This window comes from Durio zibethinus, chromosome 4, assembly GCF_047325235.1.
Source record: "Durio zibethinus cultivar Kanyao isolate XHJ-2024 chromosome 4, ASM4732523v1, whole genome shotgun sequence".
Taxonomy (NCBI): Eukaryota; Viridiplantae; Streptophyta; class Magnoliopsida; order Malvales; family Malvaceae; genus Durio; species Durio zibethinus.
The window spans coordinates 32,365,911-32,388,602 of record NC_143165.1 but is presented as its reverse complement, the minus strand read 5'-3'; the positions used below and the strand labels follow the sequence as shown (position 1 = coordinate 32,388,602).

The window sequence follows — 22,692 nt, the reverse complement described above, 5'->3', positions numbered from 1 at the left end:
AATACTTTATCTCATTCATTAATGATTATTCATTATATATGTATCTCTACTTGTTTCATAATAAGGATGAAATGTTAAATGTCTTTAAAAGTTATAAAATAGAGATAAAGAAACAATGTGGTAAAGAAAACAAAATCATGATATCAAATCGAGGTGAAGAATATTATGGTAGGCACATAGAGACCGGACAAGCACTAGGTCCATTTGTAAAGTTTCTTGAAGAGAAAGGTATTGTAGCTCAGTACACCTTGCCTAACATACCATCCACAAATGGTATTGTAGAAAAAAAGAATCAAACTCTAATGGACATGATAAGGAGTATGCTTAGTAACTCTAAACTTTTTGTATCACTATAGAGGGAGGCACTTAAAACTACAACATATGTATTGAATAGAGTTTTAACCAAGGTAGTTCTTAAAACGCCATTTGAGTTGTAAAAAGGTTGGAAACCAAGTTTGAGACTTATACATGTTTAGGATTGCCCAATTGAGGTTAGAGTTATAACCCACAAGAAAGGAAGTTAATTCTTAGAACTATTAGTGCATATTTAATTAGATATGCTAAGAAGTCCAAAGGGTATAGATTTTATTGTTTAACCTATACTAATAGAATTGTTGATCAAGAAATGCTAAATTTCTTGTGAATGTTGTGATTAGTGGGAGTGGTTAATCTCAAGCATTAGATTTTGAAAATGGTCATGCTTTTAATACAACTTCATATCAAGTAATAAATTGGTTATTATAAATGACATCCATCAAGATCGGATGGACATTGAACTACCAAGTGTTAAAATTTTACATCATATTGTAGATATTCAAGTTGATCTCATTGAGCTACCAACCTCTACAATAGGTCACTTTTATAGAGCAACGACTTTCATAAGAAGGAAGTTTTATAGAGCATCAACCTCTATAAGAAGAACTTCAATAAAGCATCAACTTTTACAATAGGTGAATTCTGTTGAACCATAAATTCAACAAAAGAATGTTAATACAATATTAAAGAGATCAACTAGAATGAGAAAGTCAGTAATATCTAGTGATTATATTGTGTACTTATAAGAATCTAAGTATGATATTAGTGTAGAGAATGACCTTGAAATGCTTTCACAAGTTATGGATAGTAGTAATTCTAAGTTGTGTTATAAAGTTATGAGAAATGAAATGGATTCTATTACAAATAATTAAGTTTAAGATCTAGTTAAGTTGCCTAATAGGGTGAAGATTATTGATTGTAAATGGGTATTTAAAATCGATTAAGACTCATTAGGCAATATTGAAAGATATAATCCAAGACTCATTACCAAATGATTCATACAAAAAGAAGGAATCAATTACAAGGAAATGTTCTTTTCTGTTTCTAAGAAAGATTCTTTCCATATCATTATGGCATTATTTGCTTATTTTAATATAGAATTACATTAGATGGATGTGAAAATAACTTTTCTCAATGGTGATTTAGAGGTTGAGGTTTATATGAAACAACATGAAAGGTTTATCTCTAGCGATGGAAATAATTTGGTTTGAAAATCAAATAGTCTATCTATAGACTAAAGCAAGCAAACTATCAATGGTACTTAAAATTTCATGATGTTATCTCATCATTTAGTTTTGTTAAGAACATTATAGATCAATGTATATACTACTACATTAGTGAAAGTAATATCATCTTTCTAATTTTGTATGTTAATGATATTCTACTTGTTAGCAATGATATGAGTTTGTTACATGAGGTGAAATAATCTCTCTCAACATTTTAATATGAAGGATATGGGTAAGGCATCTTACGTCATTGACATTAAGATACATAGAGATAGATCTCAATATATATTAGGTTTGTTTCAATAAGCTTATACCAATAAAGTTTTTAAGAGATTTCGGATGAATGATTGTTCACTGTTTGTAGCACCCATCATAAAAAGAGGTGATAAGTTTAGCTTAAACCAATGTCCAAAGAACAAACTTGAAAGAGAACAAATGAAAAACATTCCGTATGCTTTAGCTGTTGGAAGCCTTATGTATGTGTAAGTTTGCATAAAACTTGACATTGTTTTGTTGTTGGAATGTTAGGAAGATATCAAAATAATCCTGATTTAGACCATTAGAAGTTGCAAAAAAAGTTATGAGGTACTTTCAAGGAACCAAAGATCGTATGCTTACATATAGATGTTTAGATTATTTAAAGGTCATTGGATACTCAAATTTTGACTTTATTGATTGGGTTGATGCTTGCAAATTAACATCTGAATATATCTTCATACTTGTTAGAGGAGCTATATCTTGGAAAAGTATAAAGTAATATTTAGTTGTTACTTCTACCATAGAGGCAAAGTTCATTTCTTGTTTTGAGGCGATATTACACAGTATTTGGATTAAGAGTTTCATCTCTAGGCTTCAAATTGTAGATTCAATCTTTATGCCATTAAAGATCTATTGTAACAATTCAACTTCTATATTTTTGGCTAAGAATAGTAAAAGTGGAAGTAGAAATAAACACATCGACATAAAATACTTAAAGTTGAAAAAATGTGTCAAAGTCAATGAGGTGCTTGTTGAACATATTAGTATTGAATTGATGATTACAGATCTTTTGACAAAAGGCATGCCACTAAAGTCATTAGGATCATGTAATGCAAATGAGACTTATTTCAATTTGGGCTATTCCTATATGACTTGATATATTTTAAAACTTTAAATAATTAATTTATCTTCTCTTTTAAATTTTTTATATACATATATGTTCGAGAATGACAAATATCTTATGAGGACCTAGCATAAGCATTTAAGACTTATTCATAAACTATAAAGTACCACATATATGGTTTATTCAAAAAGGTAGATTTCTTGTAATACATGAAAGTTAATACTTGTTTGAAGAAGACCTACTGCCATGATTCATGTAATTTATCTTTTCATTTAAGCATGAAATTTTATAATATCACGTTGTAAGTATCAAGGTAAAAATGTTCAAACCAAATGAGAGAATGTTAGATATTTATCTTTTAGATTAATTTGAATTTAAAATAAATCTAATATCTATTTGAAAGGATTATCTTTATCCTTTTAATATTTGATATGGTTTATCACTATTTTCATGGTGTTTATGGTGTAAGTGGTAACTGTCTTTTTGATGGGAATAGTCTATAAATAACCAACCATGAGGTCTCTAATCTATGCAATAAAAAATACATGTAATACCCATCTAGCATAATTAATCTAAATTAGAAGACTTGAGAAGGGTTCTAACTTCATTTGAAAGGCTATGGCTAAAGGTACATTTTCTTTTCTATTGCTTAATCTATGTGTCCTTTGTAAACATTTTAATTGATAACTTTATTTAATTAAGTAATACTAAACATACTTATTTGCAAGCACACTTAAACAAATGGACAAAACTCTCAACAACACATACAAATCAATGCATAACAATAATTTATCCCGATATAAGGTAATGTAATCATTTGAAAGTGACAAAACTTTGTAATCCTAATGGTTTAAAAGGTACAAAGTGATGTATGATATAAAGAATAGGTTTATAATTGAAAAATTTTGAAATATAAGAGGATTCTCATTGCTTTGGATTGTCCTTGTACTCAACAATTGGTTTATTGAAGTATGCATATTTGCTTTTTGTTCACCTACTCATGTTAGTTGAAAGTTAATATTAAAGTTCAATTTAAAATGTTCTAATATAAACTTTCAAGGAATAAAAACATTTTATCAGGTGCCTTAAACTAATAATTACAACACTAAAAGATGAGCGAAAAATTAACAAAGAATATGTCCATATCTTGCAATAGTATCAGTTATCTATTGGATTTCATGGGCAAAATGATTTTTTGCAGTATCATATAGTTTCAACTATATTAGGTGAGGTTAAATATATACAAGATACACTATAAAACATATACAAATGTCAAAGATCAAAGATCATAATAAGATTTTCTAACACTTAATTCAACTAATGTTGAATAAATAAGGCAGATTCCATAGTAAATGATATATTTGTACAACTTAATCAAATAACATTAACCACATAAATGAAAATTACCAATTTACATCAAATACCTAATTGTAATCCACACATCATAACAAAACATGGTTTGATTCCTAGTAATAGACAATTATAGCTTGAAAAATTTTCAAACACTATAATTTGTTTCCTTGCAATAGATAAAAGAAAATAGTTAATTTATCTATTTTGAACCTAACCTATATATTTGGTATGAGAGTTCAAGGTAATAGAAATAGTGAGGCCATTTTTGTCACTAGCTACTTGTACATGGAACATAAAAGACCTAGGGGTTGCATTTTCACTACATAGATTATCCTAAAAAAACTCAATAAGAGTTGGTGATAAGTGCATGATTTCTTGTGCTTACAAACCTAAATTTGGATTCATTAGAAGGCCAACATGCTAGCATTGTTCTCCAAGTATACATAGAAAGTTCATTATATTATTATGTCTTAAGTGAACAATATCTAAAATATAGAACATATAAACTTATTTCTATTACATTAAAAAACAATTGTGGACTAGAATTGGTTATTAAAGAGAAAAAAATAAAAAGTTTTTATATCATAAAAGTATGCACATATCATTCAATTCTATATATTATGAAAAAAGTAGTATTATTGATAATTATAAGTAGTTTTAAAGTTTATAAATAACTCAGTTCTTTAAATTGCACAAAATTGACCGATACATTATACATGGTGTAAAAAAAAAGTTAGATGATTATAAAGATCAATTTACAAACTTAGGCTATTAATTATCATGATGTGCGGGCTTAAGAAACCTGATTGTCAGATTTAGGGAATGAAAAATGAGTGGGTGCTCAAAAAGCATTTTCAATAAAACAAAAAATGAGGAGTTACCACCAATCATTTTTAGGGTGCGATTGGTCACTTGAAAATTTTATCTTTTTGACAAAACATTTAAAATGGGTTTAAAGTTTATGAAAAAAATAATTTTATGGTTTGAAAAAATAAAGTTAGGTCTGAAAGTCGGTTACATATGAGGGAGGATTAGAACCCCTACAGTATTCGTCGAAGATGGTACCGATTAATTACATATTATCATTTGTTTGGTAAAAATGGTCCTATTCTAATATTTAAAAATTAACTCCTTTATTTGTTCCAAAACTTGAAATTTTTTTCTTTTGAAAGCAAACCAATTTTCTTCTTTGAAAAACAAAATATTTTATTTTTGGATCAAAATGAAAATGTCTTAAGTATTGAGACACTTCTTCACTCTCCTATATTTATGTAGAGCTTTAAAAACATCTCTAATTTAAAGGTTTTTAAATTGTCCCACAAAACTGAGATAACACCTTGCATAAATGATAATTATCAAAAGTCCTTATATATTTAGGCTAAATCTTAAAGGTTATTTTTACTTAAGATGTTATCCCATTTAAAGACATTTTTATTTGAAAATTCATTTTAAAAAAAAATATGGATGATATGTATAAACATAATAATAATATGAATGCATGACAATTGAATATGAATGATAAAGTATGAATGCATGACAATTTAAGAAAGTATGTGAAAAATAAGCTAGAAAAAAATACAAATGTATGAATGGGATTAAGGTTTGATTTTAAGGTTTGAGGGTTGGTTCAGATTTTTAGGGTTTAGGTAGGTTTAGGGTCTAGGTTAAGGTTTGGGGTTTGGTTTAAGATTTAAGTTGGTTTAGGGTTTAAGTTAAGGGTTAGGGTTTAAGTTTAGGTTTACGATTAGGGTTTTGGGTTTATAATTTAAATTTAAAATTTAGGGTTTGGGTTTAAGGTTTAGGTTTAAGTTTAGAGTTTGGGCTTAGGGTTTAAGTTTAGGTTTACGATTAGGGTTTTGGGTTTATAATTTAAATTTAAAATTTAGGGTTTGGGTTTAAAGTTTAGGTTTAAGTTTAGAGTTTGAGCTTAGGGTTTGGTTTCAAGGTTTAGAGTTAGAGTTTGAGGTTTCATGGTGGTTCAGGGTTAGGGTTTGGGGTTTCATGAAAAATGCATAAGACAAAAATAAATTACAAGAATGCCATCGATAAAAATGTAAATATTGATGCATAAAAAATGCATGATTATGGAACAAAATTTTTACAAATTTAGGCATTTTTAAAACTATATTGCAAACTAAATATGCATACAACAACATGATGAAAATGGATCAAATACTAAGGTTTTAAAAAATTTAAAATGCATATTCCACCATTTTTTTCCTCTTGAAATTTATGCAAATAATCATAAAACAACCTAAAAATCTACTAATTTAACATTTTTAGTCATTGAAAATTTGATCAAACACATAAAAAACATGAAGAACTAGGCAAGAGCACAAGCAAACAAAAATGAATCAGCCAACATTTAACCACCAAACAACTCTGGAAGTTTCATCCAAGCATAGGAATGGCTTGGCCGAACCTCCTTATAGCAAATCCACAAATCACATAACTTTTTACTTAGTTAGGCATGCATTAATTACTTGCAAAATCATCACATAAGGGCATTTATATCATAAGAGAAAATTTAACAAACATGTAATGAACCAAACAAGAAGGAATCTATGAACATAAGGACATTAGCCAAATACTAAATGTAAACTACCAAAATACTCACCAAATATGCATCAAACATACAATACCTTAATATCCATTAACATTTTTTTTTAAAGCAAGAAAATAATAAAAAAGACCACATGGAGGTTTGGCCATGGTGAAATAAAGGTTGGCCGAACCTCCCAATGAATATTTCAATGGTGGATTTTTGTGTTTTCTTTGATCTTTTATCTCAAATCAAATTATGGATTAGTTGATTAAGTTTTTAGATCAAATTTGGAGCTATAAACAACTATGAATTTTTTCAAAAAAAATAAAAAAAATAAAGAAAACAAATATGAAAAATATAAAAATGTAATGAAATGTGATAGAAAGCAAGAAAGAAACTAGCAAGAATAATACCTCTACAAAGATCTCTCAAATTTTTTTTATTTTTTTCTCTACTATTTTTACGTGAATTCCCCAACTGACTTCTCATTTTTCAGCTCCTTAATAAAGAATAAATATCTCATGCACAAGCCATTCAAGCCCTTAGATCAAATCTTCATCTAATGACAATTTTTTCTCATTTTTTTTTTTTACACGGAGCCACCTTTCACCATTGGATCTAACTCTTCAAGATCATCCCACGATTCAAAATGTTCATGACCAAAGATTTTTTTTATGCTACTAGAATCAAATAAAAATACTATTTTAGCCTCATTAGAAAATTTTTTATTTTTATGCTAATTTCTTGGAGAAATATGATCCCTTCTTCGTTTTTATCATTTTAAAGTACAAAAAATCCTCAAATAATATGAAATTAAGATATGAAAGTTTTTGTGAAAATTCGACCTCGAGAAGGTTAAATTACAAAATTAACCTAAAATGATATTTTAGTAATTTTACACATTTTAAAGTGCAATCAAAGTTTTTAATGCACAAAAAATCATCAAATAATATGAGAACATGATTTTGAATATTTTATGAAAATTTGACCTAGGAAGGTCAATATACAAAAATACTTATAAGCATATCTTTGTAATTTTACATCTTTCAAAGTAAGATTAAGGTTTTCAATGCATCAAAAATCATAATATTTAATCATGATCTAGAAGTTTTCACAAAAATCCAAGTTTAAAAAAGTTAGATTACAAAAATATTCCTGAAAGGTATTTTGATAATTTTGCCTTTCCATAAATTTGATCAAGATTTCTAGTGCTTTAAAACCACAAATCTCAATTTTAAGCCATATTGATTCCAAATGATTGTAAATTTTGAAAACTGACCCAAGTTCTATTGTTTGACTGATTTTCATCAAGTTTGACTTTATTTGATTATGTTTGATCAAGTTTGACCCTAAGATATTTTGGATAATTTGGTCTAAATTTTGATTTTAAAAAACTTGTCAAAATTAAGGAAGTGTTGGATTTGAATTGAGTCGGATTCTAAAAGCTTTACAATAGGTTGGATTTTGCTTAGACAAAATTAGGTATCTACATTAATGCTTTTATAAAATCCCAACGACATAAACGTAAGTAACAAAACTGTTTAAAACCTTTATGCTTTAGTTGTCTAGATTGTTATCTTCCATGTATGCTAAAGTAGCCTTTAAAATTAAAAGCAACAATCTAAATAAATACCTTTAATGCTATTTCACAAATCCATATTAATAATAGTTGGCAATACAAAACATGTAATTTAATATTTCCTAACTATTGGTAATTATTCATTAAAAAAAGAATTAAAAGTATAGAGGAAAACACGTTGATTAATTTACATGTAACACAATCATTTATGCAAACGATTTCAAACTTGTTAAAGCATTCAACAAAATAAACATATGAAATATTTGAAAGTTACACAATTTAAGGGGAAACTGAATTAAAAATCTAATATTAATTGTTTTTAAAACAATGTGATCAACTTGGTAATAGATAACTTTTGAAAGAATGAAAACTTTTGAAAGAACGTAGTTATAAATAAAAAGAATTAACAATTTCAAAGTTTGACATCAAAATACAAGCAAGCCTTTAAATGCATTACGTAAAGATAAATTAAGGAGATAAACAACAATGTTACCTTGGAAAGACCTAAATTTGTATAATTATGTCTAACCAAATACTTAAAAATAGAAGGCTATATCTGGCACAAACAATGACAGGGTAAGAAGGCCACAAACTAAGCATAGAGAAACCCAACACTAGACTAATTACCTTTTGCTAAGGTTATGGACAAATGATCCTAACACCAACAATCAAATTCACTCTTAAAAGCCTTTTACTTTAAAGCTCATCATCACAATTAGACTTATATATGATAATCATTTTTAACCTGGAAGTATTTTATTGAAAGAACCGATAAAACTTTCTTCAAACAAAAAACTACAATTAAAATTGAAATAATTAGCAAGCATATAAAAAAAAATTGACCCAAATGAACCATAAAAACACATAAATAACAGAGACCCATTGAATGAATGAACCAAGCAAATGAATAAATACATAAATCTTAAATGTAAGGTAAAAAAATCTTTAAAAAATGAAAATAATTGACTGATAGGATTGATTGCTTACCCTTGATTCGATTATGAATCAAATTCGTCTTAAATAATTAGATCTTTAGAACAAGGAAAATGTTTTACCTAATTCGTTAAACAAGATAATGGAATTTTTTTCCTATAATAATGTTTGAAATTTGAATAATCAATAGAATTAGGGGAATGGTAGATGATTAAGTTTTTCTTTTAGGGATTTGAAAGGACTTTTTAAAATTCATTTCTTGATTTAAAGATAAATATTCCTCTTTGTAAATTTTTAAATTAATATTTAATTTTTGATTGTGTTTGTAAAAGGATGGAACTAAAATTGGGAAAATAGGAAAATGAAACAAAAACCTAAATTAAACAAACTAATGAAATTGCATTTTGGTTTTTTTTCCTTTTGAGGGAAATGACATGCATAATTAGCTATCAATGGTGTTTTTATGAAATATTAAAATCAAATAAAATTGCTAATGAATGATAAGGGATGATATTAGCAACAAACCTAAGAAGGTTGTTGATTTGATATTAAGATACCATGAATTTGAGGACGATCGATTGGTGCTTTATCTTTTTTTCAAGGGTAAAAAAATTTGCAAACATATTGGAATTATTGAAAGGAATCAAATGACTTTTTGAATGGATTAGATGCATTTAAAAACATCAAAGGGTTTGGGTTTTTTTTTTTTTTTGATAAATATGAAGATGCATTATAGGTTTCAAAAAGATAAAGCTTGAGGTGGGTTTAATGAGGTTAATATGGTATCTTATGATGATGTGGAGCTGATGTGGCAGTGTTTACATGTCACAATTTTATTCAATAAGAGATAAAAATATATGTATGTTTGATATGAAGGGATTAATGTTTTTTGACTTACTGGACTTTTGCAAATAATCACTTCCTTTAGACCTAATAAAATGTTACAAAAAGACATATTCTTCTGCATGATCACCAATCCACTGTTGATCCATAAAAATAGAGATTAAAGGGTACTATACATAAACAAGGATAAAAAGATACTTGATTCTTTTTCATTTTTTGATAAGTAAAAAAAAATTCATTTTTTGTTGTTTTATTCTCATTTTCTATATTCGAGAAGATTTAAAAAACAAAAAAGAGTAAAGAGAAAAGCTTTTGGAGAATGAAAATGAGAAATCTGGAAAGTATAAAGAAGATGGCACATAAAGAAAAAGAACGAATCTTGGATAGAGAAAAATAGAGTGCAAATGATTATGTGAGAAACATAGAAGACCTCGTTTACTATTGAGTTGAAAATAGTTTTTTATGTTCAAAAGCTACTTTGGAACCAAACGTAATGCTAAACAAAAAAAAATTTGATTTTTTAGTTTAAAAGTTTAATCTTTCAATCCAAACTAAAAAGCTCCCCACAATATATTTTAATAATAAAAAAGTATATTTGGGATAGAAATCACTTTATTATCCTTATATTTTTAATATTTTATTATTTTATACATATTTTTTTTAAATATTTCAACTACTCACAGCATTTTTTACTATAATAACAAACACTTAAAATTTTTAACCACATTTTTCTTATCATACTTTTTAAATGCACTTTTTTCAATTTAAACTATTGAGTAATTAAGAAATAAATATATCTTACAAATGTCAAAGAGAAATTATTTGATACAATGTCATTGAAGTTTTTTAACTCCAAAAGCAAGGTTAATAATGTAACAAATATCTCATTTTTTTAAAATTAGTTTTTTAATTTTTTGTAAATATATACTAAAAGGTATGTGTTACTCTATTAACCACACTTGTGGGGTTAAAAAAACTTCATTGTCTATGTATTTGATAATTTATTCATGTCAAATACCACATACCTCATTATTTTATTAATTAATTCAATTTTAAAGTTGGCTAAAATAATAAAAAAAACCCTTGAACTTTATAATTTTATTTAGATAAGCCATTATACTTTTATTGTATTCAAATAAGTTTGTAATCTTTAATTTATACTCAAATGAACCCTTATCCTTTAATTTATATCCAAATGAACTCTTAAACTTTTAATTTATAACTAAATAAGCACTAACATAAATCATTTTTTCATTTGAAATAAGAGTTTATGTAGGTACAAATCAAAGTATAAAGATATATTTTAATACAATAAAAATATATAAGTTTATTTAGGAAAAGTAAAATAATTCAAAGGTTTTTTTTAGTATATTAGCCTTCAAAGTTCTTTACTTGAAATACTATATATTATATATTCACAATTTTAATACTTAACTCAAACGACAATAATTCTAAAGATTTTTTAGGAAAAAAAAAACATATCTCCTACGTTATATATAATATGTGAAAGTATCGGTGTAATTTTATAACCATTCGTCCTAAATGCTATATGAAAAACATAAGCCATATGATGAAATGGAAGGACTTCAAATGTAGAAGATCATAACATGAATAGTTCGTCTGATTTGGATTCTTATATATCCACTCATATGGTAGTTCGTTATATTATATTATATATATAAATTATACAATATATGTCCATTTGTATAAATACCATCATCTATATCTTGAAAGCTATATGCTTTAGAAAAAGCTTGTTTAGTTTGGAAGGTTTTTGATTGATCAAATAGAGAAATAATTAATTGTGAGCACGATGATTTCTCTATATGCATAATTTTGTCATAAAGAAAGGTCTTGGATCTTAAATGAATAGCACTGCTTATGTATTCTAACATATTATTTATTTATAAAAGCGTAAACTTCAAAAGTGTTAAAAAGTGATTGACTAAAATATTCTCAATAAAATTTTAATTTTTAAAGTATTAAAATGAGTGATTAAAATATCCTTTATAAAATTTTTAATAAATTTTAATTGAAATGATTTTTTATTATTACCTTTTTTATTATTAAATTCTTATTTATTCAAATTTTAATAAATTTTTAATTTAAATGATTTTTTTAACAAAACAATTCAACCTTTTTATTATTAAACTTGTGTTTTATTTTTTACTATTATTTTAATAATTTCATTACTTGTTTTCATTTAACATTGAATTTGTCAAAATTTTAAAAAAAATGTATCCTACAATTGAAATAGAGATTTGATGAAAAATCTATCTTTAAACAAATATTCTTTTCATTATTTGTTCTTACTTTATAAATTTATTTTTATATATAGTTAAATTTATTTAATTTAAACTTAAAAACACCTAAAAAGTAAGTTAAATTTTTTTATTGAATTGTATCACTAAATCTTAAGAGACATACATCGATACAAAGTATCTGTTGTACAAGATTTTTCAGTCACACAGTAATATGCTTCTAACTAAAATAAATTGCTGGGATCAAAGTTAATTAATAATATTGACAACGAATTTGTTGTTCCTTTCAACATAGGTAAATATAATTATTTCCTAATATGTAAAAGCGTAAACTTCAAAATTGTTAAAAATGATTGATTTAAATATTCTAATGAATTTTAAAATTAATAAAATTATCTTTAAATATATATAACTTTTATTAATTTATTTAAGTTTAATTTAAATAATATAAAATTAGAAATAGATTCTTTAAAATTTTAAAATTTTAGTTTCAAAATTGTTAAAAGTGATTGACTAAAATGCTTTTAGTAAATTTTCTATAAATTCTAATTTGAATGAATATTTTTAATTATTAGACTCTTTTAATAGTTAGACTAATAAATGCTAAAAATGATTTGTTTGCCATCGACTAAAAGTGTTTGACTAAAATACTCTTAATAAAATTTTAGTTCTAAAAATGTTAAAAGTAATTTATTAAAATCATATTAGTAATTTTTTTATAAATTTTAATTTAAAAGAATTTTTTTAATTAGACTCATATTAAGACACAAAATTTGATTTTCACATTAAATTAAAAATACAAATAGAACATGATCAAAACTAATTTGTATGCATAGCAATAAGACAATTACATAGAGTTTGTTTTTGTTGTTGTAAAAACAATTGCACATATAGTTTATGTTGATAAATAAATTCACTAAAGATCTTAAAGCTTTTTTTTTTTTCTATTTTTTCTGTCATTTTTTTATTTAGTTTATTTGCTAGCTATATATGTATGTTAATAATTTTATTATTTGTATGTTTTTTTAGTTGATTATTTGATCTTTTTTTGTATAAATTATTTAATCATTGATAATATAATTAAATCATTTTAGTTACTTGAAATAATTTTTTAATATATATCATTCTTATAGTTTAACTTGACCTCTATAATTAATTTAACTTTTGTATTTTTCCTTTTAAAATTTTATAATTGTTATGCTTATGAACAAAAACTAATATAAAATCAATTGCAAATAAATTGCATGCACCTTCCACCAACAATTAGCACAATGTGATTTATTGAACATTTTAAACACTTCAATTGAACTTCCCACCTATAAAATGAGATGATTTATGAGGTGGTGGAATTACCAATAACTCAAGACTAGATTGCCATAAGAATTGTTTACTTTGATTAATTTTTATCTTTAGATGATTTAATCTTTCGTAATTGTATTAAATTGTTTGCTTTTATTTTTAATTCTAGTGGTTGAAAGTCCTAACATAAATTATTTGAAATAAAGAATTATAAAGTGAAATAAAATGAATTATTCTTGGTGAATTTTTTCAAGGTGTAACAAAGTTCATTGGAACCATCTTTTGAATGTATTTAGGTTAATATTACACTTTTTTGGCCATTGCCAATGTTACATTCATTTACAAAAATTTATGTTGTTATTATTGAAAATGAAATTATGATAAATCATATAAGTAATACATAACAAATTTGTTATTTTGAGAATAGGAATTTCCTTAGAAAAACGATAACTACCAAGGTTAGAAATTTATTTTATTTTATTTTAATTTCTAAAATTATGTATTTAATATTTTATTTAATAAAAATTTAAAATAAAAAAAAATTAAGCTTTCAATTGTTGGAACATACAATTACATTCAATTAATGGAAGTATCAATGAAATGTTATGCCAAGCCAAAAATGAGATCAAAGATTGACTAGTTATGTATAATTCTATTTTTTTTTCATATAATAAATAAGGTTAGTGCTATATAACATTTCAATGAAGAATATCCAAATATATTGATTTTAATTTTTTTAGGATTAATATGAAACTCTTATTAGGAAAAACATTATACACTTATTCATTTTCTCCATTATATCAGTTGAATAACGTTCAATGTTGTATCAAAATTTTAAGGTTACCATATTAGGTAATAACAAAAGCATTGAAATTCATCATATTAGATAAACTCCTATAATTTTATTGTACCAAAGTAAACCCTTAACCTTTAATTTGCACTTAAATAAATCCTTAGACTTTAATTTATATCCAAATAAGAGCTAAATTTTTAGTTTGTTTCTAAATCAATACTTCACATGAATCAATTTTTGGTTTGAAATAAGGGCTTATTAGAATACAAATAAAAGGATAAAGGCTTATATGGGTATAATAAAGTATATGAGATTATTTATAAAAGTGAAATAGTTCAAAGACTTTTTTAATATTTTAGCCAAAATATTATTATAAATTATTCAACTAAAGGTATTTATTTGCAAAATTTATTTGATAAATCTTTATTTAATTATATATTTAGTATTTCAATAATTTTAAAATTTTTACTTTTCATCATTCCTAGTAGAATTTTAGATTTAGGATAAGTGATTAATTAGGTTGAGTTAAGTTTTATCATTTACTTTTATTTATTGTATGCTCAATTATTCACTTATATATCTGAACAAATTTGGCTCAATAATTGATACATGCTTCTATTTATTTAAAAATCTAGATTCAAATTATCTTAAATTCAAATAAAAAAAGGGTACTCAATTGTTTATAGTTGCAATTTCATTTTAAACATGTTCTGAAAAATAAATTAACTAATTCTACCACAAAGACAATAAAAATGGGATATTGAAAATGACTGAAAAAAAGCTTAAATAAGGAACTTTTAAATTGTTACATAAGATGAATAAGAAATATTGGATTCTAATTGGTTATTATTTCTATTCAAATTTTGGTTAAGTTTAATCATTTCGAATTTTAAATAACTGCTAAGTTGTTGGCATTTTAAAATCAATTGAAATTGAGTCAAGTTAGTTCATTTTTATAATTTTGTGTATTATATTATTTTTTTAATTAAATTAAAATTTAAAATGAGTAAAAAAAATTATGTATACTCAATTTAAGTTTTAAACTATTTCAAGTTTGAGTTGATTAATAAAACGGTTTTTACCTATACTTTTATGATATTGATAATAAACTTCAAAACAAACTAGGAACACAACATAATGAAAATTTAAGTGCAAAAGTTATGGGAATACTAATGATAATTTTAGAATAAAATCTTTACACCTAAATTTTGCAGAGATTAAAGAATATATATTCTTTTAAGGATATTGAAATTCATATTAAAAAAATATTAATTTAGATCAACAAGTTTATAATCATTCATTTGCTGATCAAGTTATTATATTGATTAAGAGAAATAACTCAAACATTTCATTTAAAAGAGATATTATAATTCATACTTATTTAAGAAAAAATATAGAGAAACATTATTTGGGTTGTTTATGATTTTTTACAATATTCTTTATTCTTTTTAAATAGAGAAATTGGTTGGGATCAAAATATTAAGAAAGATATTTTAAATGATTGTAATAAGAATGAAACAACATTTGAAATATACCATCTTTTTGTTTAATAAAACGAATTTTTTGAAAGAGAATGTAAAGGTAATTATTGTAAACTTAATATTTTTTTAAAAAATATTGTTTGTTTATTTTTTTTTATAAATTTTGTTTAGTAAATTTTTTTTCATTACTTTTTTCATATCTATAACAAAATTTTTACCCAAAATTATATATTTTTTAAAAAATAAGCATAAGGCAAAATTTATTAATTTCATTGTTGGCAGAACAATTCGAAATTTTCAATATTTTATATGTAATTGTACTTCAATAATAGTTATGAAAATACATACACTAATCATTTAATCAAATCATCAATAAAGCTTGATTATCTTAATATGTACAATTTTACCATGAACTAAAAAAATTTGAAAATATGTTAAAAATATTGACTTAATATATATTGTATAAATTTATTTAATTTAGTTTGATGCTTATATTAGCATAATAAGTTATAATTTTAACTTATAATTATGTATTAAATTACAGATAACAAATTAAAAACATTTACTTATTACTTTCAAGTTGTTTATGCTTAAAATTTTTCTTATTTTCTTTCTCTACTTTTCAAATTATATCATCTAGAATACATTGTGGTTTTTTCTTCTTTTTTTTTGGGATATATGCAAATCAACGATAATATAATATTAGATAATTGATAACTTATTAGTTAATGATTGAAAACTTAAAAGTAATTAGTATAACTTAATAGTAATAATTGATAACTTAATAATTAATCAGTAATAAGTTAATAATAAATCATGGATAACTTAGTAGTAAATGATAACATTTAAATATATAGTGTTTTTCAAGTTTGATTTGGGTTAAAAATTTTAAAAATTGATTGAATTTGATTTATTTAAGGTTTATTTTCTTGATCTCTAGGTTTTTTTATTTGGAGTAGAATTTCTATCATTTTCCTGCAAGATCACGACAAGAATTGTCCATTTGGCCAAGCATGTAATGAAGGATGGAAATTTGACTTGAAGTAGAATTACAAAATTGAGTTAAAGTAGGAGTTCTCATGGCACCAAGAGTTCTATATGCATTTGGCTATATCACTTTCAAGAGAAGATAATGCACACATGCGATAATTGAAAAAATTCAATCAAGCATAGACTTTAGAAGCATTTGGCCAAAAGGAGGTTGCATTCAAGAATGACTCTATTAATCATCAATCAAAAAGTTATGTTGTAAGAAGAACTTATACAAGGTAAATCTTAAGAGTTTGGATTGAACTTAACAATTAGTTTTGGAATCCAAGTTTAGCCGAACATATGAAGAATTCAAGATCAATATGGAGGCTACATATGATCCAACGTTCGTGATAAAAGCTAAGGAACATGGTCGGCCATAACCATCTAAGAGTGAAAAACCTTATTCGGCCACAACTCTCCTAAGCACAAAAGATCATAATGCAGTTATGACTCTTTAGAGATTAAGATAGGTTTAATCTTTAGAGTTTTGATAGGATTAAAACTTTGAGCTTGTATTCATCCCTTAGCCAATCTTACACCTATAAATAAAAAGGCTAGTTCACATCTTAAGCATCCTACACTTCATTTTTTTCTTCATCTTTTTAGTTTTTTTCTCTTTAGTTCTTAGATTTCTTTAGTTATTTTTATAGTTTGACTAAGTTGATAGATTAGCCACAACTACATTGTTTGCTAAATTCTTTTTCAATACAAGCATTCTTTTAGTTTCTAGATTTAGTTTTCATAAAGTTTTCTTTTCTCTTTTGATTTCAATATTGCCTTATTGTTTTCAAGTTTTGACAATCACTTTTTTTTTCCATTCTATTTTTGGTTTCATGTTATTTTGCTATAAGAAATTCTTTAATGCTATTACAAGTTTCGGCCAATTTTCAAATTTTCTTTATTTCAAGTTTTCAATCCTTGTTTTATTAGATCTAGTATTTGGCCTCAATCAATAACTTTTTAAGTGAAAGTTGAATAAGTTGTTCTTTGGCCTACAAAAAATTCGATTCTTTATTTTCTTTACTTGTTATAATTGCTTTCAAATCAGTCTTTTCTAATAGTTTAGGAACAAAAATTTAAGTTTATCACCTTTGGTACTTAAATCCACCCAACAATTAAATTCTATAATTTTCGTGGGATGATACTCTACTTCCCTCACTATTATTACTTGATTATGATTTGTATACTTGCAAACATTACAAAAATAGGCAATCAATAAATTAGTGATAACTTAATAGTAAATAAATGATAATTTAGTAGTCAATAATTAATAACTTAGTAGTAAATCAATAATAACATATAATAATTGCATAATAATAAATCAATTATTATTATAATACAATAGTAAATCAATTATAATATAGTTGTAAATATAACAACATAGTAGTAAATTGAGGATAACTTATTACAAAAATAAGTGATAACTTAGTAGTTAATTATTGATAATTTAATAATAAATTAATAATAGCTTAATAGTAAATTACTGATAATTTGATAGTTGATTTTGATTTAATAGTAACTAACTGATAGTAATAAATTATAAATAACTTAGTGATAAATCAATGATAACTTAATAGTAATTGATAATTTAAAAGGTAATCATTAAAATTTAAAAGTAAATTAATAGAGAATAATTAATTAGTGATAACTTAATAGTAAATTATAGAAAATTTTGTAATAAATTAATAATAATTTTGTAGTAAATAATAAAAAATTAAGTTAGTAATTCAATGATAACATAACAGTAAATACATAATAATACAATAATAAATCATTAATAATTTAGTAGCATATTATTGATAATTTAGTAGCAAATTGATAACTTAATACTAAATCACAAATAACGTAGTAATAAATTACTAATAACTTAGTTGTAAATCAATGATAAGTTCATAGTAAACTATTTAACCAATGATAACTTTATAATAAATCATCGGTAAATTAGTTGCAAAGCAGTTATAATTTTATAATAAATCATTAATAATTTAGTAGTAAATTATCAATAATTTAATAGTGAATCATTCATAATTTAGTAGTAAATAATTCATAATTTAATAGTAAATTATAGATAATTTATTAATAAATCACTGATAACTTAATAGTAAATCACTAACAATATAGTAATAAAATCAATGATAACTTAATTATCAATCATTAATAACTCTTTTATACTTGAAGTTGCTAGAAGTTGAATCCTAGTTATTAATAGAAAAGATACGAAAACTTCCATCTTGAGATTAGAATAAATCTACCATAAACCTATTTAATAAAAAAAAATTAATAAAAAGTTTTAAATTTGAATGAAGTAATAATATTATTATATAAAAAAATTATCTCATTTATTTTTAATAAAATTTTAAAAATCTATATTTTATAGTTGTAAATGCATAACAACATATTAGTAAATAAAAAATATCTTAATATATAAAAATAAGTGATAAGTTATCAGTTAATCATTGATAACTTAGTAATAAATCAATAATAACTTAATAATAAATCAATTTCAGTTTAATAGTAATTAATTGATAAACTTAGTAGTAAATTATAAATAATTTAATAGTAAATCAATGATAATTTAGAAATTAGTTATTGCAATCTTAAAAGTAAATTAATATAACTTAGCAGTGAATCATCGATAATTTAATAGTTAATTATTAAAAATTTAATAATAAATTATGTATAATTTAATATAAATTAGTGGTAAATTGACAATGAATTATTGATAATTTAATATAAATCTTTGATAATTTTATAGTAAATAATTGAACTATGATAATTTTATAGTAAATAATCGATCTGTGATAATTTTATAGTAAATAATCAAAAACTATGTAGTGAATAAATGATAATATAATAGCAAATATATAATAATATATTAGTATATCATTGATAATTTAGTAGTAAATTTGATAACTTATTAGTAGTAAATTACTAATAATTTAGTTGTAAATAAGTGATAATTTAGTAATAAATTAGTTAATCATTAATAACTTTAAAGTAAATCATCGATAAAGTAGTAGTAAATAAGTTATTACTTTATAATAAATTAATTGTAACTTAGTAGTAAATTATTTATAAATTAATAATAAATTAATGATAATTTAGTAGTAAATTATTTATAGTTTAGTAGTAAATCATTGATAATATAAAAATAAATTAATGATAATTTAATTGTTAATAATTGATAAATTTTTTTAATATTTAAAGTTGTCAAGCATTGGACTTTGGTTATTAACAGAAACGAAATTAGAACTTTTATTTTAGGAGGTTAGGATAAACGTATCTTGAACTTATTCAATAAAAAAATTGATAAAAAAATCTAAATTTAAATGAAACAATAATGCTATTATATAAAAAAATTATCATATACTAGAATTAAACTCGTGCTTTGCTGCAAGAATCAATTGTTAGATATATAATAATACAAATTTTATTAGTAATTACCAAAATTATACATAAATTATCAAAATTTATGAAAAGTTATCAAAATTTTATAAAAAATTACCAAAATTATATCATAAATTATCAAACTAATTTCGAATATTACTAAAATTATATCAAAAGTTATAAAACTTTTAACCAAAATTATCAAAGTATATTAAAGGTTATCAAATCAAAATTATATATTTAGTTATCAAATTTTATTTATATATATCAAAATAAAAAATAAACAATTATTATTATTATTATTATTATTATTATTACGATAGTATAAAAAAATTATTTAATAAATTAAACTTTTAAAGATAAAAATTACATATAGCCACGTACTAATCACCATAAATGAGTCGGTTGTAAAAAACAATAAAATAATGGTAGAAGAAACAGATACCGATTTCAAGGATCAATGGACCGACCTTTTGGGTTTCTTTTTCTCCCTCTCTTACTGATACATATATAAGCTCAAAAAAACAATCAGAACAAACAGCTATATAAATTTATTTTCTTTTCATTGTCCACACCATTTCTTGTATCAATTCAGAATTTAATTGTTGGTAGCTTGCTTTGACGTTAATTGCAAGCACTTGGAAACCAAAGATTTCAGGGCTGCGTTATTTGGGATAAAAGGAGACGGTCTGGTCGATTGTGCAAAAACGTAATCGCAGTTATCGTAGGCATGCAATGCTTCCAAGATGGTGGCTTTGAGGTCTCCGCTGTCTTTGCCATTGCCCTTGACGAGAGCCAAAGCCTTGTTCAGGCTGTCCAATGACGACGCATAGGCTTTATCGCACTCCTTAACCATCTGACTGTTCCCAAGGACGGGAACCTTGGTCTTCGCTCGCTGTGTACCACTGATTAGCTCGTTCAGAACCGATTCAATAGTATCCTTTGGATTTGCTGCTCCATTAGATTCAACATTTAGCAATTCACGTTGAGCCTGGGCTTGACCGGCCACGAGAACTACGGCCGCTGCAAGAAAGGCCAATGAGAAAGAGATTTGCTGCTTGTAAGCCATATTTTTGAATCTGATTTTTTTGGATGATGCCTTTCTGCAGTTGTGAGGGAGAGCTGATTGCGATTTATATAGGAAACGTCCAGAAGATCCGATCAAATTTTCTAAAAACCGATAGTGGATCAAATGTTTGACTCATGTACAACTAATAAAAATACAGCTTTCTATAAACTGTAGGGCTCGCCATTATAATAGCGAATGCTTTTCGGGTATCGGTACAATGTTTCCACTCGCCCCCGATGTATTCTTTCAGACAATTCATACTCATTAAATTTTGGCCAAAGTCATTAAGGTAGGGATAATCTAAGTTTGATATATGAAGTTTGCTCACAGGGGATTATTTGTCATTGTCATCATAGAAAATAAATGGCAGGATAAGCTCTCCTAAACCTGCTCATCCGAATTCCTTCAGTACGATTAATTGGAGTGAGACTGATGCATTATCATCCCGGCTGTGCATATTTTAAACATGTTACTTAGAGATAGTTATATACGTTTTTTTAAAAAAACAACAAAGTGATATCAATTCAGCTAAGAAATTTATTTAACAATTAAAATAAAATTAAAGATATTTATGTACATTTTTTTTTTATAAATCTCATTAATTTTTACTATATATCTCAGATTTAAACATGTTGCATATCTCCCTATACTTTTTTATGACTTATCATTTATCTACTAAACTTTTGAATGTATTATTGCTCTTTAGAAAATTATAGGGATTCACTTTCATTATTGGAAGATTGCTCTCACACAACTAACAAAATTATACAGTTATTGTCGGTTATATATTACTAACTGCGAGTTGTATTACTTTGCATCTGTAGAGGTTACAGGACTCCAGAGTTTGTTGCTCGTGGCAAGTTGACTGAGAAGGCCGATGTTTATAGTTTTGGTGTTCTTGTATTGAAGTTATTTGTGGGAAGAGGAACAAGTACTTCTCTCTAGATTCAGTCTCTTTCCTACGTACACATGGTAATTCATTTTGCTGGCCTTATCAAATAAGTAATGCTCTCGTGAAACCTTTTATTCTCCAGTTTCACGTCTTAAACTCACCAAATATCTTTTTCTTTTTTTACTAAATTGAAGGGTTTGGAATCATTTTCTAGAGGATAAACTCCGGGAAGCTGTTGATCCTGTGATAGAGGATAATGTTCAAGAAAATGCCTCTAGATACAAGCCTCTAGATCTGCTGCGACCATCAATGTCAACAGTTGTGAAAATGCATACTGATGATACTCATAAAGTTCCTCGGCCAAAGCAACCTCCTTTCTTGAATCCTAGTAGCTCGGAAGTAATTAGCCAAAACATTCCTGCTGCAACTTGTACTTCTCAGCTTGAGTCTTCCACCCAGTGTTGAAGGCATAGTATGACACAAAGTATGATTGAGCCTCGATGAGCAACTTTTTTGTAAAAATGTTTTGCACAGGATTCACGAAGATGGACTAGCTGGGTTCTGCTTATTTTGACTTGGGCT

General features: G+C 24.9%; 2 protein-coding genes across 2 annotated transcripts; one reads left to right on the top strand and one right to left on the bottom strand.

Annotated features, from left to right (window-relative positions):
- Positions 1 to 20,548: 20,548 nt before the first annotated feature.
- LOC149519339 (uncharacterized) lies at positions 20,549 to 21,289 on the bottom strand. The gene has a single exon (XM_089758867.1). It carries the CDS (start codon positions 21,216 to 21,218, stop codon positions 20,748 to 20,750), a length of 471 nt encoding a protein of 156 aa, XP_089614993.1. The 5' UTR covers positions 21,219 to 21,289; the 3' UTR covers positions 20,549 to 20,747.
- Positions 21,290 to 21,435: 146 nt separating this feature from the next.
- On the top strand, positions 21,436 to 22,575 carry LOC149519338 (cysteine-rich receptor-like protein kinase 3). The gene is made up of 4 exons (XM_089760266.1): positions 21,436 to 21,456; positions 21,575 to 21,669; positions 22,043 to 22,149; positions 22,325 to 22,575. Exons 1-4 carry the CDS (start codon positions 21,436 to 21,438, stop codon positions 22,573 to 22,575), a joined length of 474 nt encoding a protein of 157 aa, XP_089616392.1.
- Positions 22,576 to 22,692: the final 117 nt, after the last annotated feature.